Here is a 15,043-nt window from a genome sequence, read left to right as displayed (position 1 = left end):
GCTACCTGTTTTGCCACTTCTCTTAATATAATTGGAATATTAAGAATATAAGATTGAGAGTATAAGATTTCAGAATATAAGATTGAGAAATTAATGGATTGTATATAGGGTAAATATGTACATATGTAAATAGAGCTTAAGTGTTTAATTTGCACTGATGCTATTTTTATTTACATTTTTTTTTTTTTTTAGCAATTTTATCTTTATTTATATTTGAGTAATTTTATTTATTTTGAGCTATTTATGTCATAGTTATTTTTGCACTGATGAGTTTTTATTTATATTAGCAGTTGTTGAGTTGAAAGTTTAAAGTTATGTGAGTTTACAGTTTGTAAAAAAAAAAAAAAAAAAAAAAAAAAAAGGGGGAAAAAAAGAAGGGAAAGGAAAAAGAAGAAAAGGGAAGGGAAGAAAGGAAAAAAAAAGAAAAGGAAGGAAAGAAAAAAAAGGAAAGAGAAAAAAAGTTGAAAAGAAAAAAAAAAAATTATGAAAGAATTATAAAATTAGAAAATGGGGGGGCACGGCAAAGGATCAATTAAGGATGAAATTATAGATTAAAGATTTAAGCACAGATGAGCTGTTACTCAGGTAGCACATTGTGCAAGTATTGTAGGCTAGTAATGATTGATGTTGGCAATATGATACAAGGAAGCAAGGCTTATAGAACACCAGCCAAAAAACAGAGTAAAAACATCCTTAAATTTATTCAAACTATTCACCTCCACAGCACACTGAAGTTTATTTCAACAATTTTTTACTCTTTGGCTGAATGCAAATTTACACATATCTGTTCTGTTTCTCTATTCACATCTGTTTTTTTCTCATCTGAAAGAGTAGAGATGCCATCAGGATTTAGTTTACTTAGCCCTTTTAAAGCCTTATACACTTCAATTGGATCACCTTGAAGATGTCTAGTTTCAAGAGACTTCAATTTACAGAATGCCAAACTTTTTTTGTGAGAATCCTTTTCTGTAGATACAGTAGATATCCCCAACCAATCTTGTTGTTTATCTTTGCACATGTTCCAACAGATCTGTCTGTTCTAAAATGAAGTTTTCCTGTATGCAGTATTCCAAATGTGGCCTAATCATTGCTGTCCAAATGCAGTATGTTGCATTTATCACTATTAAACCTCAATTGCCATTTTGCAGCCCATATGTGAAATTATCTAGATCCTCTTGAACTAGCATATCCTGATTGCTATCACTGTGCTCACCTTTATATCATCTGCTGATTTAGACATAAAACTTGAAATAGCTACATCAGCATTACTAATAAATATCAAAAACAATAAGGGGCCCAACACCAACCCTCGTGGAACTGCACCCATCATATTGGTTCATGAAACGTAGTGGCCATTTATAAGTGCCCTTTTTCTCTTATCACTTTAACTATCCATTTAACTATAGGAGTAACTCCCCTTAATGCCATATTGCTTCACTTTATACAACAATCATATGTGGTACAGCTTCATAGGTGTTACTGAAATCGAAATAGACAATATCAAAATTATTCTTTGCAACCAGTTATTTTGTAGCAATCATATAGTAGCTATTTAGATTTGTGAGCATGGTATCCATTTAACAAACCTTTACTATGATTGTCTTATGACTCCACTCTGACCAAGGTGACTTTGAATTACTTCTTTAACTAATGATTCTGTTATTTTCCCTGGCATAGAAATTAAACTGACAGGTCCATAGTTACCCTCTTTCTCCTTTGAACCACCCTGGTGAATAGAGGATACATTTGCACATTTCCAGTCTACTGTTATTTTTCCCGAATCTATGGATGCTCTCATTATTATGTCTAGAGGTTTAGCTACCTGTTTTGCCACTTCTCTTAATATAATTGGTTAGATTCCATCAGTCATAGGTCCTTTGTTGTTTGCCAGGTGGGAAGAAGCAGCAGTGCGTAGCACACGCTTCTTGATTAGACCGGGGTTCGAGCCCGTCACCACCGAATGCGGAAAGGTCAGGGAATGACCACCACATATTCCCGGAGCAATATGGCCTTAGTTGCTAATGCTCCTAAAAAAAAAAAAAAAAAAAACCCAAATCCTTTGTTGTTCAATTTTAGCTGCTGCAGTTTCTCTACAGTATACTAACTGTTTCTCTGTAACAGCTTTATGCACAGGCAGACACTCATAAAATTTTGCAGTTATAAATTATGTTACTATGTGACTATGGAAAACTTGCTGAAGATCAATTCAATTCACAAGCTGCTGAAGCAGCTTGTGAATTGAATTCCTTTTGTTCAGGCTCACATATTCTTTGAAGTGGTATTAAAGCAGAACTGAAAGCCACTGTAAGTACAAAACCCCAACTGAAACTAAAATTTTTATTAACACAGAGTTTGAAAAGTATAACTACTAGACTGTACTGGAACTTGGCACTATACAGCATGATGAATGTCATGTGATATACATGGGGAACTGTACTGCATTAGGTTGCTGTGGTAGGTTTCTAATGATCCTATATAATTATTTGAAATTGCTGTTAAAAAAATCCAAGTGGTCTTATTATATATCTGGCTTGCATTTAAAATACTTAGTTGCCCTCACATCTTGCTTATGCTTTAATATTTCAAATTTTTTGCATTTATCTAATTTTAAAACTGCAAAATTATGAATTGCAAATACAGCAGAAGTGGTTGGCTATACTTAAGTTTGTTTGCCTCTGTTTTAAAAACATGACTGCATTTTTTTTTATTATAACCATGCTCTTTATATTAAAAGATGCAGACTAAAAGACTTAAAATTAAAAGACTGCAGTCTTTTAATTTTGACGTTTATTTTTTGTATCAGTACAACTTTTATTTATATGGCTGTTTTTTTTTTTTATTAATGTAAAATAGATTTTTTACTTTAATTGTGATTTCCAAATTTTGCCAGTGGCAAAATTTGGGAGCAGATCAGTTTTGGGAGCCAAAACTGTCATGGAGCAGATCCAAGAGGAATATCCATCAGTACATCAACTGTTATTGGGTGCCTCTTAGCCTTGGTGGGGGGGGGGTCATTGGTAGGATAGCTATGCATAAGCCCAATATTATGGTTATCAAGCAAAACATTTGTAGTGTTTTTCCTGATGGTTATGGATTTCAGAAAAGTTGCAGAAAGTTCTATGAATCGATGAATCTTTTTGTCTACACAGTTTTGAACAGTTGCAAGTGCCATGGAGTGGCAAATCTCTCTCTCCCTATCCCCCCCCACATAATTTTGAACAGTTGCAGAAGGTGCTATGGAGTGATGAATCTTTCTTGGTACATATTTTTTTCTAGTGATAACGTTTAGATTTAGAGATTGCCTGCAGGGCACTTTCTGTTGGAGTGTATTGTTTTGATCATGAAGTTTGGTGGAGGCAGTCTGATGATATGGAGCTGTTTCAGTCATTGCCACAGCAAACATGTCCTATTTGCAGAAGTGACTGAAATCATTAAGATCATTATCTACTTGGGAGTTTGGATGATTATATGTTACCTACACTGACAGTACAACAGAAACAGACCCTGTCAATATCATTATGATGCTCTATATCATATAGCAAGAGAATCATATAAGACTGATTTGTGGACAGTGACATTGAAAAGTTGAACCGGCCAGCTCAGAACCTGTTTCTTAACATTATTGAGCTGTGGGATTAATTGAAGCACTGGATTAGGCTGTAACCAATCAGCCTTCTAACCCTCCAGTGGCAGTTGCCTTAAAAGAGATGGAGGTAGATTTCCTATGTCACCTACAGGAAGTTGGTAGAAAGTATGAGACATTTTAGTTTTTTTCAATGAAAAGCCCTTTTTGCAATTCCCTCTTTGTGGGTTGAATACTTTTGGTCATATAGCATATAATGTGCAGAATGAGCTAAAAGTAAAAGGTCATTTATTTTAATGAAGGTAGTTTTCTTTTCTTTTCTTTTTTTTTTTTTTTGAGATATTTTTGCAAACTCATGATGAGTTGTGGTGAATTCTTCATGAATCACTGTTTTTAAATTCTCCAGGGTATGAGACATTTTGGAATCCATATTAAATAGAAAAAGAAAAAAAAAAAAAAAAAAACATTTGCAGGGATGAATCTGGTGACCTGGCCAGCTTCTTTGTTAGAGCCACGAATGATAACTGATCCACTAGTTTGGTAATTTTTTTGTTTAGGAATGTTCTAACTTGGAGAGTTTAATGATCAGGAGTGCCATCCTGCCTGAAAAAGATAACTTTATCTTAAATTTTAGGTTAATCAAATCAAAATCTTGCAAAATTGATAAATAGCTATTTGAAGTAACATTTCCATATGAAAAAAATGGTCCAACAGTCCCACTCCTTCCCTAAAATAAAATTTCTTTCCCAAACAACTAACAGCTAGAGATTTTAATTCATTTTTGATTTGGATATTATGGGTCTAATTGCCCAGAAAACACAGTTGTGTTGGTTATGTCTAGTAATTTTGAAGATTGCTTCATTAGACTACAAGATTTCATTGGACAAAATTCTTCAGATAAAGAAAAATAATTTTCATTATTTTTGTTTATTTGAAGAAACTTTTCTGCATACTATACAGTATAATGAATGCCATGTGATTCAACTCTTCCCCCATCTGAAAAATTCAACTCTCCTATCCGAATCATTACATGTATGACACATTTTGGAGTGTAAACCTTGTATCTTGAATCTTTTAAAATTCTTGCTGAAATTTTGGCAATTTTTTGCTTACATGAAAGCCTTTTGGATGAGTTAGATCCACAGCTCGGTGTAGCATTATCTTCTGTTTAAGCTAAGTGTGGTCTTTGGCTTCTAGGGAGTTAGCAGTACTTCTTGTTTTCTCAATGTGTATAGTTATGGTGACAGAGAGTCAGGCTACTAAGTTCTTCACATGATGATTGCACTTGAATGTTTCTAATAAAGAATTATTTCTTGGGTTGCTATTTCAATCATGTTGTGCATTGTCCATGTGGTTTGTTGCAGGCATTTTTTGCTCTGATGTTAGCTGAGGTTGCCACGGCAGTCTGAAATGCTGATGGAGCTGATATTGAAGTCCCACTGGTGAGTCAAGTGGGTTGAATTTAGCAAAGTCTGGTCATTCTGCACATTGAAATCCTCTGCTTGTACCTTTCCACTGGGTGGGACTCATAAGATTCTTGGGTATATCCTCTATGTGCTGGGTGTAAAAACGGCGAGGTGTGAACCAACACGAGATGAAAAGTGTGATGTGCATACCACACAGGAATAACCAACCCTCTCTGTTGCTAGACAATACTAGGAGGTAAACTATTCTCACCACCTGTTGCTGTTCTACCCCTTTGTTTATTGTGATGGCTTGAGTGGTTTCGAACATCACCCATTTCTTCCATTATTATGTGCTGTGTCTTTGTAGGTTATAGTGGGCATCATGGGGAGATGCAGTGTTCCTTACATTTTGAGGATACAGTTTTGCAGTTCCTTGATATTAATGATTATTCACCTCGTGGGGTTTTGTCTATGAGCTAGGTGTATTGTTGCTGTGTGTATGACGTATCTAAAAATTTAATCAAATGATTTTTGATTAAATACCGTACCCCTGTGTAGCCGAGAGGTGAGGAGTGAGAGTGCAGTAGCAAAAGCTCTTTGAGTAGACCTGGTTTCAAGCCCTTGACTGCTGAATACGGTCGATCTGCCAACTCGCATTGGACCAGCATGGCAGATTATGGTCCATTTCCCTCAGCATGAATTGTTGAGGAGGCTTCCATCCTTCAGTAGGTTGTTTCGAATATAATGGCTAGTTCGAATATAATTTTTTTTTACCCCTACCAACTTTTATCACATCTAAATCAATGCATCATGAATTGCCAAACTAATGGAACAAACTTGTCTGAGAAATGATTTAAACGTCCAAAAAATTGGCTAATTCATTTAACAGATATACCGTTTTGTGATTTCAGTTCAAATCTCAGTGATCTCCATTTCCAACTGCAATCTGCCAAGCCTTTTGTACTTTTCCAATAGAATCACAGTTATCAGTCACCTCAGTTATGTGTGCTAATGACCTTACACAACTTGTGTAAGGTCATTCAACTTATTCATCTACCTACTAGAATACCGGACAATTCTAATTGCATACTTTACACTCTTGATTTTTCCACTTCAGGGTGCACAGTTAATGTTAGTTGTTCTCTAGGTAACTAACTCGTAACTTGGTGAAGGTCTGTTCTCAAACAGTTTCACTCCCAAGCAGGTTTTCCACCTCTTCTGGTTTTAGCTTATCATGTTTGTTTTGCAGGTTTTTCTTGTAGTTTCTACATACATAGAATGGTAGAGAAAAAATAAAATTTCCATTCTATTATTGAGGCAAATGTGATATATATATATATAATTGTATAATATATTAATGATTGTTATTATATACCATTTTAGAATATGTGTGACATAAAATTGTTTAATGTCCTCATCATGAGTCACAGTGTTTTAAACTGACATTCATAAGGTCCTAAACTGCACAGATTAGATAGGAACAGATAACCAATTCCCATAGACCACCATGTTAGTATTAAGAAAGATCACAGCACCCACACACAAGTATCTGTTAAAAATGGGGTGTTCCATTTGATTGTTTCACTCCCGCTACATAAATCAGCCACCTGTTCCAGAAACATATTTCTTGTTTTTTCTAAAAGAATCTATATTTTATTCATATTGCACTATGAAATTTTAATACATAGTGCAATACGAATAATATGATAATAATTTATATACACTATGGAATTTTAATACATCTGAAGTGCAAGTCCTAAATGTAAATACATATTCTGTTTATATTCTGGGAAGGCCACACCAAGTCATAGGAGTTTAAAGCTATAGAAACAATAACATTATTTTTAGTACATGTGGATATAGATATGCAGTCCATGGGCTCAGGACCATTTTAAATAATTCTTCTGTGAAATACAGCTGAAACTCATTAAAATGTGATTCGTTAGAACATGATTCCGCTTATAATGCAATGCAAGTGTGGCTCCCATTTTTCATCAGTTGGGACATGTATTTAGTCACTGAAAATCGACATTTTGGATTCCTTGTGAACATGTGTGATATTTTTAGTTTAATGAGAATCTGTGATTTGATTTATATACAATAATAAACAACTTGTTAACTTGTATCATGGAGGCACTCGCTCTTTTCCAAACTGGACTTAAATTTCTTGAAACAGAAAAGGTTGATTCCCTTTTTAATATTACAGTTAAAATGCTTTATTAAAATTGTTAAAAAGAAACAGAGATGCAATGAAACAGTCAACCCTTGATACAGTTTTTTTAAAATATGAAAGAGGAACGTAATGACTAAAACGTTGCAAAAGTTTATTTGCTAATGTCTACTTAGTAGTTGAAAGAACACAGTGCATTATGTTTCCCTCTTTCTCCCGAATTTTCGACCATTTGATAATTTCAAAACACAAACGTAATAGTCAACATAACCACATGGAAAAGAAGTTTTTATGAGTATTGATTTGTTTTTGTGACAAAAGGTGTGTGTTTATGTATGTTTAACAACATGAATATTGGTTTTTTAAATACTTTATTTTACAGTGCATCAATAAAAGGTTGAAACAATGCAATTGCATGTTATTTCCATTATTATTCTTTGCGTGATTTTTCTTAGACGTAGTATTTCAATTATCGTGCAAAAAAAGAGACAAGCAAAATTGATTGTACGTATGAAATTTGAATGCCAAAAAATGGCTAGAATTTTCTAACATGATCCTTCTTATATTGCAATGTGATTCTTTGGACCCTGAGCATCACATTATAACAGGTTTCACTTGTATTCAATTTTTTATCCGGTATTCCTCATCCAAAAAATCATTTTATAAAATATTCCATGCTGGGTTATTAAAGAAATTGTTTCTCTTCCACTTTTTTATCAGGACAATGAACTGTAATAAAATTTAATATGTGAAATTTTGAATAACACAATTCAGAAAATAGCATACTATAAATTTATTTATAAAGTTTAAGGCTTTCAAAATCATACAGTGTGTGTCATTAAATCTTTTTTTTTTTTTTTTAACAATAGGCAGAAGCAAGTTTACTAAAGCTGCATAAAAAATCATAAATCTAAATATACACAGGCTTTTAAATATTCAAAATTTTAATGCTGTAATAAATATTAATTGAATATGATATTTTTAATTACTGTTCTTCATTAACAAATCAGCCCTTTCTAAGCTCTTGAACTATAATGTAGTAATATTGCAGTATTATAGTAATAATATAATTCTGAACTGTGACCGAATGTCGTCTGTCTGTTTGTAATATGCAGCTGTCCTGAATTACAAAAAAAAAAAAAAATCAGTATTTGTGTTGGTTGGCCCAAATGGCACTGCGAACACTTTGTATAAGTTGACTGTCTGTTCCTATCTAGTTTGTGCTAAACTGGAAATAGAAATCTGCGCAAGTAAACAGTTATCACAAAAGAAGTGCTTGTAGTAACATTATCCTGATAAACATCATTTAACAAATAAAATAATTTAAAAAATTGTATTTTATATTTTTTGATGACTGGATTGCACAAAACTTCTTCAGCTCTTTGAATATCCACAATCTAAATACTGATCTCCAGGAAATTCTCCAGTGTGGAGGAATAAACGTAGTTAGCATCACTCTTGGCTTATTGCTCACAAAAGGGAGGCAGTCTGCTGCTTTCATGCTCATCTTCAGTTTTGTAGACAAGGTCACATTGTTATTGGCAATAACCATGAATTCTAATATCTCTCTCTCTCTCTCTCTCTCTCTCTCTCTCTCTCTCTCTCTCTCTCTCTCTCTCTCTCTCTCTCAAAAGACGACAGTCAGGGTAATCAGTAACTCATTTTGTACAAACTCACTCCTCCACTCTATTATACAGATGTTCATTTTCACCTCAGCTAGCACCTCAAATAATTAGCTAGCACATCCAGTTACTGGTCATCTCCAGATTCACAGAACTGACCTTTCTGCTTTTTACCCATTTATCCCTTACACTTTCGTTATTTGGTATAATCTTCCTTTGTATGTATTTCATGAATATTATAATCTGCGAAAATTCAAGTCTAGTGTCAACAAGTATCTTCTGTCTTTTCAACCCATGCATGGTTGTGTTGAAGTATGTTTTTTAATGTTTTATGTTTATGGTCTCCATAAAAAATCCTTTTTCTTTCTGCAAAAAATAACAAAAAAAAGTTTAAATATATTTTAAGGTTTATTTTTTCTTTTAAGTGAACATTGACTTATGGCTCACCTTGTGGTAGTAAAAAAAAAAAAAAAAGTAAAACAATTACATATAAATATTAAATCTTAGCATAACTAATTACATATGTAGCTCATTATGGGAATGGATATTATGAATCTCTTAAGGAAAAGTTACCATTTTTATTAATGATTTTTTTCCCCTTCTCTATTTGCACATAGGATGGTTGATTATGTTGTGTTGCCTTTTCTGTTATTGTTCTGCAAAAAACAACAAAAAAAAAGTTTATAAATATATTTTTAAAGATTTTTTTTTCTTTTAAGTGAACATTGACTTTTGGATCACCTTGTATTAGTAAAAATAAATGTAAAATAATTACATATAAATATTAAATCTTAGCGTAACTAATTACATGTTTAGCTCATTATGGGAGTGGATGTTATGAATCTCTTAAGGAAAAGTTACCATTTTTATTAATGATTTTTTTCCCTTCCCCATCTGCATGTAGGATGGTCGGATATGTCGTGTTGCCTTTTCTGTTATTGTTGATAGGCTGGACCTTAGTAAAAATGAAGTATCCAAAGCGTAAGTATTAATTTTGGGGATCTTGTATTTTATATTCTTGTTTTTTGCATTACTAATAATATTTTTTTCCCTTGATGAAATGTTATATATAGGATCACACACACACACACACACACACACACACACACACACACACACACACACACACACACACACACACACACACACACACACACACATTAATGACAAATGCACATTTCAATCTGTTTTCAATTTTTGATTTAAAAATATATGTTTAATTTTTTTCATGAACAAGAAGCTGTTGCTACTATGAACACAATTTTAATGTGATATTGACTGAAGAAAATATCAGGTTTTGGAAAAAAATAATTCAAGCATATATAGTCAAAATAATAGCAGCTATTGCTACTAGGGGCATATTGAAATTGTGAACTAAATAATCTTTTAATCCTTTAAAGTATTTTTGATTCTCTAATCCTACATGTAAATTGCAAACTGAAGAGTAGGCCATCTGACAAAAGTACAACCAGGAAATTGTGACTTGCAGTCGGTAGGTCACAGGTGCCATAAAATATTCCTGGATGTAAAGTTGATTTTCATCAGTGTACTTTCATAAGTATCAGTGTTACAAAGAATTTGCATCACTAAGTTCTACATACTATGGAAGTGACTTGATTAGTGTCTGAAAGAAATAAAGGTTTACTGCTAGTAGACAGATTTTTGTATTGAAAAAAAGTTACAAAAAGTTAAAAAAAAGTGTATTGAAAATTCTAAAAAGTTACGAGTGTGTTTGGTTGTGCACTGTGAAAGCTTGCAGAGCCAAAGTTTTTACTTTGGGCGATGGGGATGTAATTACTCAAAGTGACACCCAACTTAGCTGTGAAAAAAAAAAAAAAAAATTAAAAGCAATACAAAGAAAACTGATAAGCAACAGTGCCATGAGAAAAGCAGAAGAGGATATTATACAGTGACCATCAAAGGTCATCAACGCAGTTATTAAAGAGAATGGAAAAGTTTTGGAAAACATTACAGAAAGTAATATTACTTTCCGAACCATCTTGATAGTGTTTCTGTAATTTTGGATGAAATGAATTGGTGACACTGAGTGGCGAACCATTTTTACTAATATTTGATAAACAGTCGGGTATTGTGGTGTTTTCTTGCAAATCCAATATTCAGTTTTTGTTCAAATGTATCAAGATTTACATGAATGAAACGTTCCAGTATTGCACAGTTTTGGATACAGATGTTTACTCTGCATGTTAGAAAATGGACATTACATTCCCATAGCATTTTGTTTGATGCCTGAAAAAAGAGAAGCAACATACAGACCAATGTTTAAGTTTCTCAAAAAGAAGTATTCTGAGTTGGATTGCACTTTAGTGCCATGTGTGATCGTAACAGGCATTTGAAAGAGCAAATGAAATCCTATATGTTCTTGGTTAAACATAGAACTGTGTGGATGCAGATTTCATTTGGCTCAAGCATGGTATCACCAAATACAAAAGTTCAGGTTAAGCAGAGAATACAAGGAAAAAAACAGTGAAATAGGCCAGTGGTTGTGATATTTATTTGGTTTATCATTTCTGGAACCTGAAGTAGTGGTTGAATTTTTTGCAATAAACTTAGCTAAATTTCAACTGCTACATTCAGTAGTTACCAAAGTGGCTGCTTATTTGGTTGAAAATCATTTTGATGACTGTCCCAGTTTTGCCCCAAGCATGTGGGCAGAGGCTAATGCGTCTACAGAGCACACGACAAATGTATGCAAGTCATTTCATTCTCGCTTCAATGCCAACTTTTATCATCTGCATCCAAATTTGTAATTACCACATTGTTTAAGTTCTGGTGCAGTTTCAGATTCAGACATGTTAAAATTGAAAGCTTAATGATCCTCACAAAAAAAAAAGGTCAATCTAAAGCCACAGTGAAATGCCAAAAAATATTGCTGGAAAAATTTAATCATTACAAGTCAGGAAGAATTGCCAGACTTGCTTTTGTGAAATTTACGTCATAACCATCCAAAGCATAATTTGAATGTTGTTTTATTTCAAATTTTTTTCCCCCCTCCAATAATTTAGTTTATATGTAATATTCTTTTTTCTTGTTTGCTAATTGTGTTCTATTTGAGAATTAGCTATTTTTTAATATTTTAAATTTTAATTGCTTCATATGTATAGGATTTCATTTTAAAAGTAAAAGTAAGCTCAATTTATCTTTTTATCCTTATTTCTTCTAACTGACATCAACCATTGACAAGGAGGGTGTATATACATGAATAATCTATTACAAAGTATATATACAGTCGGACCTCTATGTAACAAAATTGATCGTTCCCTTGAAAAAATTTGTTATACAGAAATTTCAGTACAGTCAGTCCTCGTATAACACGTGTTTACACTACATGAATTCGAACATACACGATTTATAAATAGGGGAACGATATCTTATATAACACGAACCGAATTCGCTTATGCACGATTCGCCTTTGTGTTTACAAGAAATGGCAGTCAAACGCAGAATCACCCCAACCGAACGCAACACGATAGGAATGAAGAGAAGATCTGAAAAGTATTTATGTTTTTTATATCAGTGAAGGGGAAACACATTTCACCATAAAAACGTAAAAAGCAACACAATTCCAGCTATCGGTATAATCGCAAATGCAATTAGATCGAGTTTACTACCAGTTTATAACAGATTCCACTAGCAGAAGCGCAACTGGAAATTGTTTTTATTGTTTTATGGTAGTAACACCTAGAAATGAGGGCTGACTCTCTTTAGAAAATACAGCTGCGAGTTACAGGCTCCGAAAAAAACGATAAGTTTTTGCTTATTATTTACATAATTGTTATTTTATATTGTATTTAATACGTTGTCTTATAGTTCTAATTACGCTGGTTATTTTTATTTGTATAAACAGTTTTTGTAGATATACGTAATACTTTATAAAACCGTTATTTCATTTGAATATTGCAGGCATTGTTTTGTATATAGTGATCGGGAATTCAAATTTTTAATTGAGGTAGTTAGGTAGCTCTAACGTATAATTATAGAAACAGTAATACGCTTCACTGTTTCTATTAGATAGCGTAGTATTGACATTTAATTTAATTTATTGATCTTACTAATTTAAAATATCATGCCCCAAACTAGAGCAGCAAAGCAACAGGCACAAAGTGGCAGGAGTGCTGTGACTTGGGGGAGAAATGAGGGGGGCGATTCTCCAACGCATCACAGCCTTAAAAAATGTGCAACTTGTGAAATGTTTGCCGAACTATCTGGAACTGAACATGCTATTGCCATGGGGAATGTCTTTGTGTGTGCGCAATGTAAGGAGTGTAAGGAAATCAGGCGACAACTCAGCGTTGTTATGGGCCTATATGAGAGTTTGAAGGACAGGGTGGATGCCCTCGAAAGATCTAAATTGAGGGGCCCATCAGGCTCTCAGCTGCCCACATCAATGCCAGAGCTTGCACTTGGTCATCATGCAACACAGCGGCAACCCCCAAGGCAGATTGCGCTGGTCCCAAAGGAACTAGTAGTTGTTGGTGACTCTATTGTCAGGGAAACGGGAAACATCCTTTGTAGAAAGGATAGATGGAACAGGACCGGGGTATGTTTGCCAGGGGCAAAGATTGATGGTGTTGTAGAGCAGATATCATCTTTTAAGGGCACAAAAGGTGATATAGTTGTACACGTTGGCACTAATGATATTAAGAGTAGGAGACCGGCAGAATTACTTAACAAGTACAGGTCACTGATGAAAAAAAGCCGTGAATTAGAGTTGAATTTGAAAGTGTCTGCAATTCTGCCCAGACACGATAGGAGGGAGTATATGATGAGAGCCTTGTCGATCAATTCGGCCCTAGAAAGATTGTGCAAGGCTCAAGGGGTAGAATTTTTTTCAGCCTGGACTGTACTTGTTAACAGGAGAGATTGCTTCTACAGGGATGGGATACACTTAAATAGAAAGGGTGCAAGAATATTTGCTGATGCTGTCGAGGCAGTGTTAGGTGGGTCGGAAAACTGATAGCTTGGGGGATACAAGGACTAATAGTTTAACAGTAGCCGTAGGCAGAGGTGAAGGTGATTCTTGCACAACTTCTATTAGAATAAGTAGCGACCTGGAGCGAGGGGTGTTGGGGGTTTCAGGGATGGATGTCAGTCATCGTGAAACATGGGATGAGTTATCGTGGGTATATGGGATGTGTCAGAGTGACTGGGAATAGGAATAGGTACATGTATACTTGCATGTATACTAATGCTAGAAGTATAGTAAATAGATTTGATGAATTTGAAGTGTTGGTCAAGACATCAAAGGCAGATATTATTGGTATATCAGAGATGTGGTGTCACACAGATATAAGGAATGCCGAACTGGAATTTGGGGAGTACAATGTGTACAGAAAGGATAGACAGGATAGGAAGGGAGGCGGTGTTATGCTGTTAATAAAGAAAAACATAAAATCAAAAGAAGTGCATCCAGTTGATATAGATGAACAGTGCACTGTTGAGTCAGTTTGGTGTGACATAAGCACTTCGAAAGCAAAAATTAGAGTAGGAGTGTGTTATAGGCCTAATGACTCGAATGAATACAATGAATAATTGTACAGAGAAATAGAGTGGGCTACTAAATCGGAATGTCTTATAATGGGGGATTTTAACTTCCCAGATATTGACTGGAACTTGTGGGTTGGGCACTCACACACTAGTCAGACTTTTGTGGATTTATTGGATGATTGTTTTCTGCAGCAGCATGTTCGAGAGGCAACCAGAGAAAGTAATACTCTTGATCTGGTTATCAGCAGTGATCATTCATGTATTAGGAATTTGCAGATAAAAGAATCATTAGGTGGTAGTGATCACAGTGTACTGACGTGGGATTTACTTAAAGATTTAATTACCATCAGAGGTAAAGGAAAGGGTTTTTGCTTCCGTAAAGGCGAGTACAGTGGTCTCCGACAGTTTTTAAATTCTGTACAGTGGGATCAACTGACGATGTTACCAACAGTAAATTCTAAGTGGGAAGCATTTAAGGAATTAATCGTGGAAGCTACTAAACGTTTCATACCTATTAAGAAATATTGTTCAAGGTTTAGGCCTAAATGGTTGTCAAATGAACTAATGAGACTCGTAACAGAGAAGAAAAATGCACGGGATGCATATAAATTATCAAGCAACTCAGAAGCCTATGGCAGATATAAGTTAATCTGTAATCAGGTCACAAAGGAGGTTCGGCAGGCGAAGGTAGATTACGAGAAATCCTTGGCAAAAGATGCTAAGAAAAACAGCAAGGATTTCTTTACTTATATAATCT

General features: G+C 34.3%; 1 protein-coding gene across 2 annotated transcripts in view; it reads left to right on the top strand.

Moving 5' to 3' along the window:
• The window catches only part of hyd (E3 ubiquitin-protein ligase hyd), a 670,489-nt gene that overhangs the window by 30,811 nt on the left and 624,635 nt on the right, over nucleotides 1–15,043 (top strand). For both annotated transcript variants that reach the window (XM_090375987.1, XM_090375986.1), the window contains exon 3: nucleotides 9,686–9,762. In XM_090375987.1, the coding sequence (XP_090232113.1) occupies nucleotides 9,686–9,762 (77 nt within the window). The remainder of the gene's footprint in view (nucleotides 1–9,685; nucleotides 9,763–15,043) is intronic.

Source organism: Mastigoproctus giganteus, chromosome 6 (genome assembly GCF_048544385.1).
Source record: "Mastigoproctus giganteus isolate SK-2022 chromosome 6, ASM4854438v1, whole genome shotgun sequence".
NCBI lineage: Eukaryota > Metazoa > Arthropoda > Arachnida > Uropygi > Thelyphonidae > Mastigoproctus > Mastigoproctus giganteus.
Note: the sequence above shows the minus strand (reverse complement) of the source record. Positions and strands in the feature narration are given on the sequence as shown.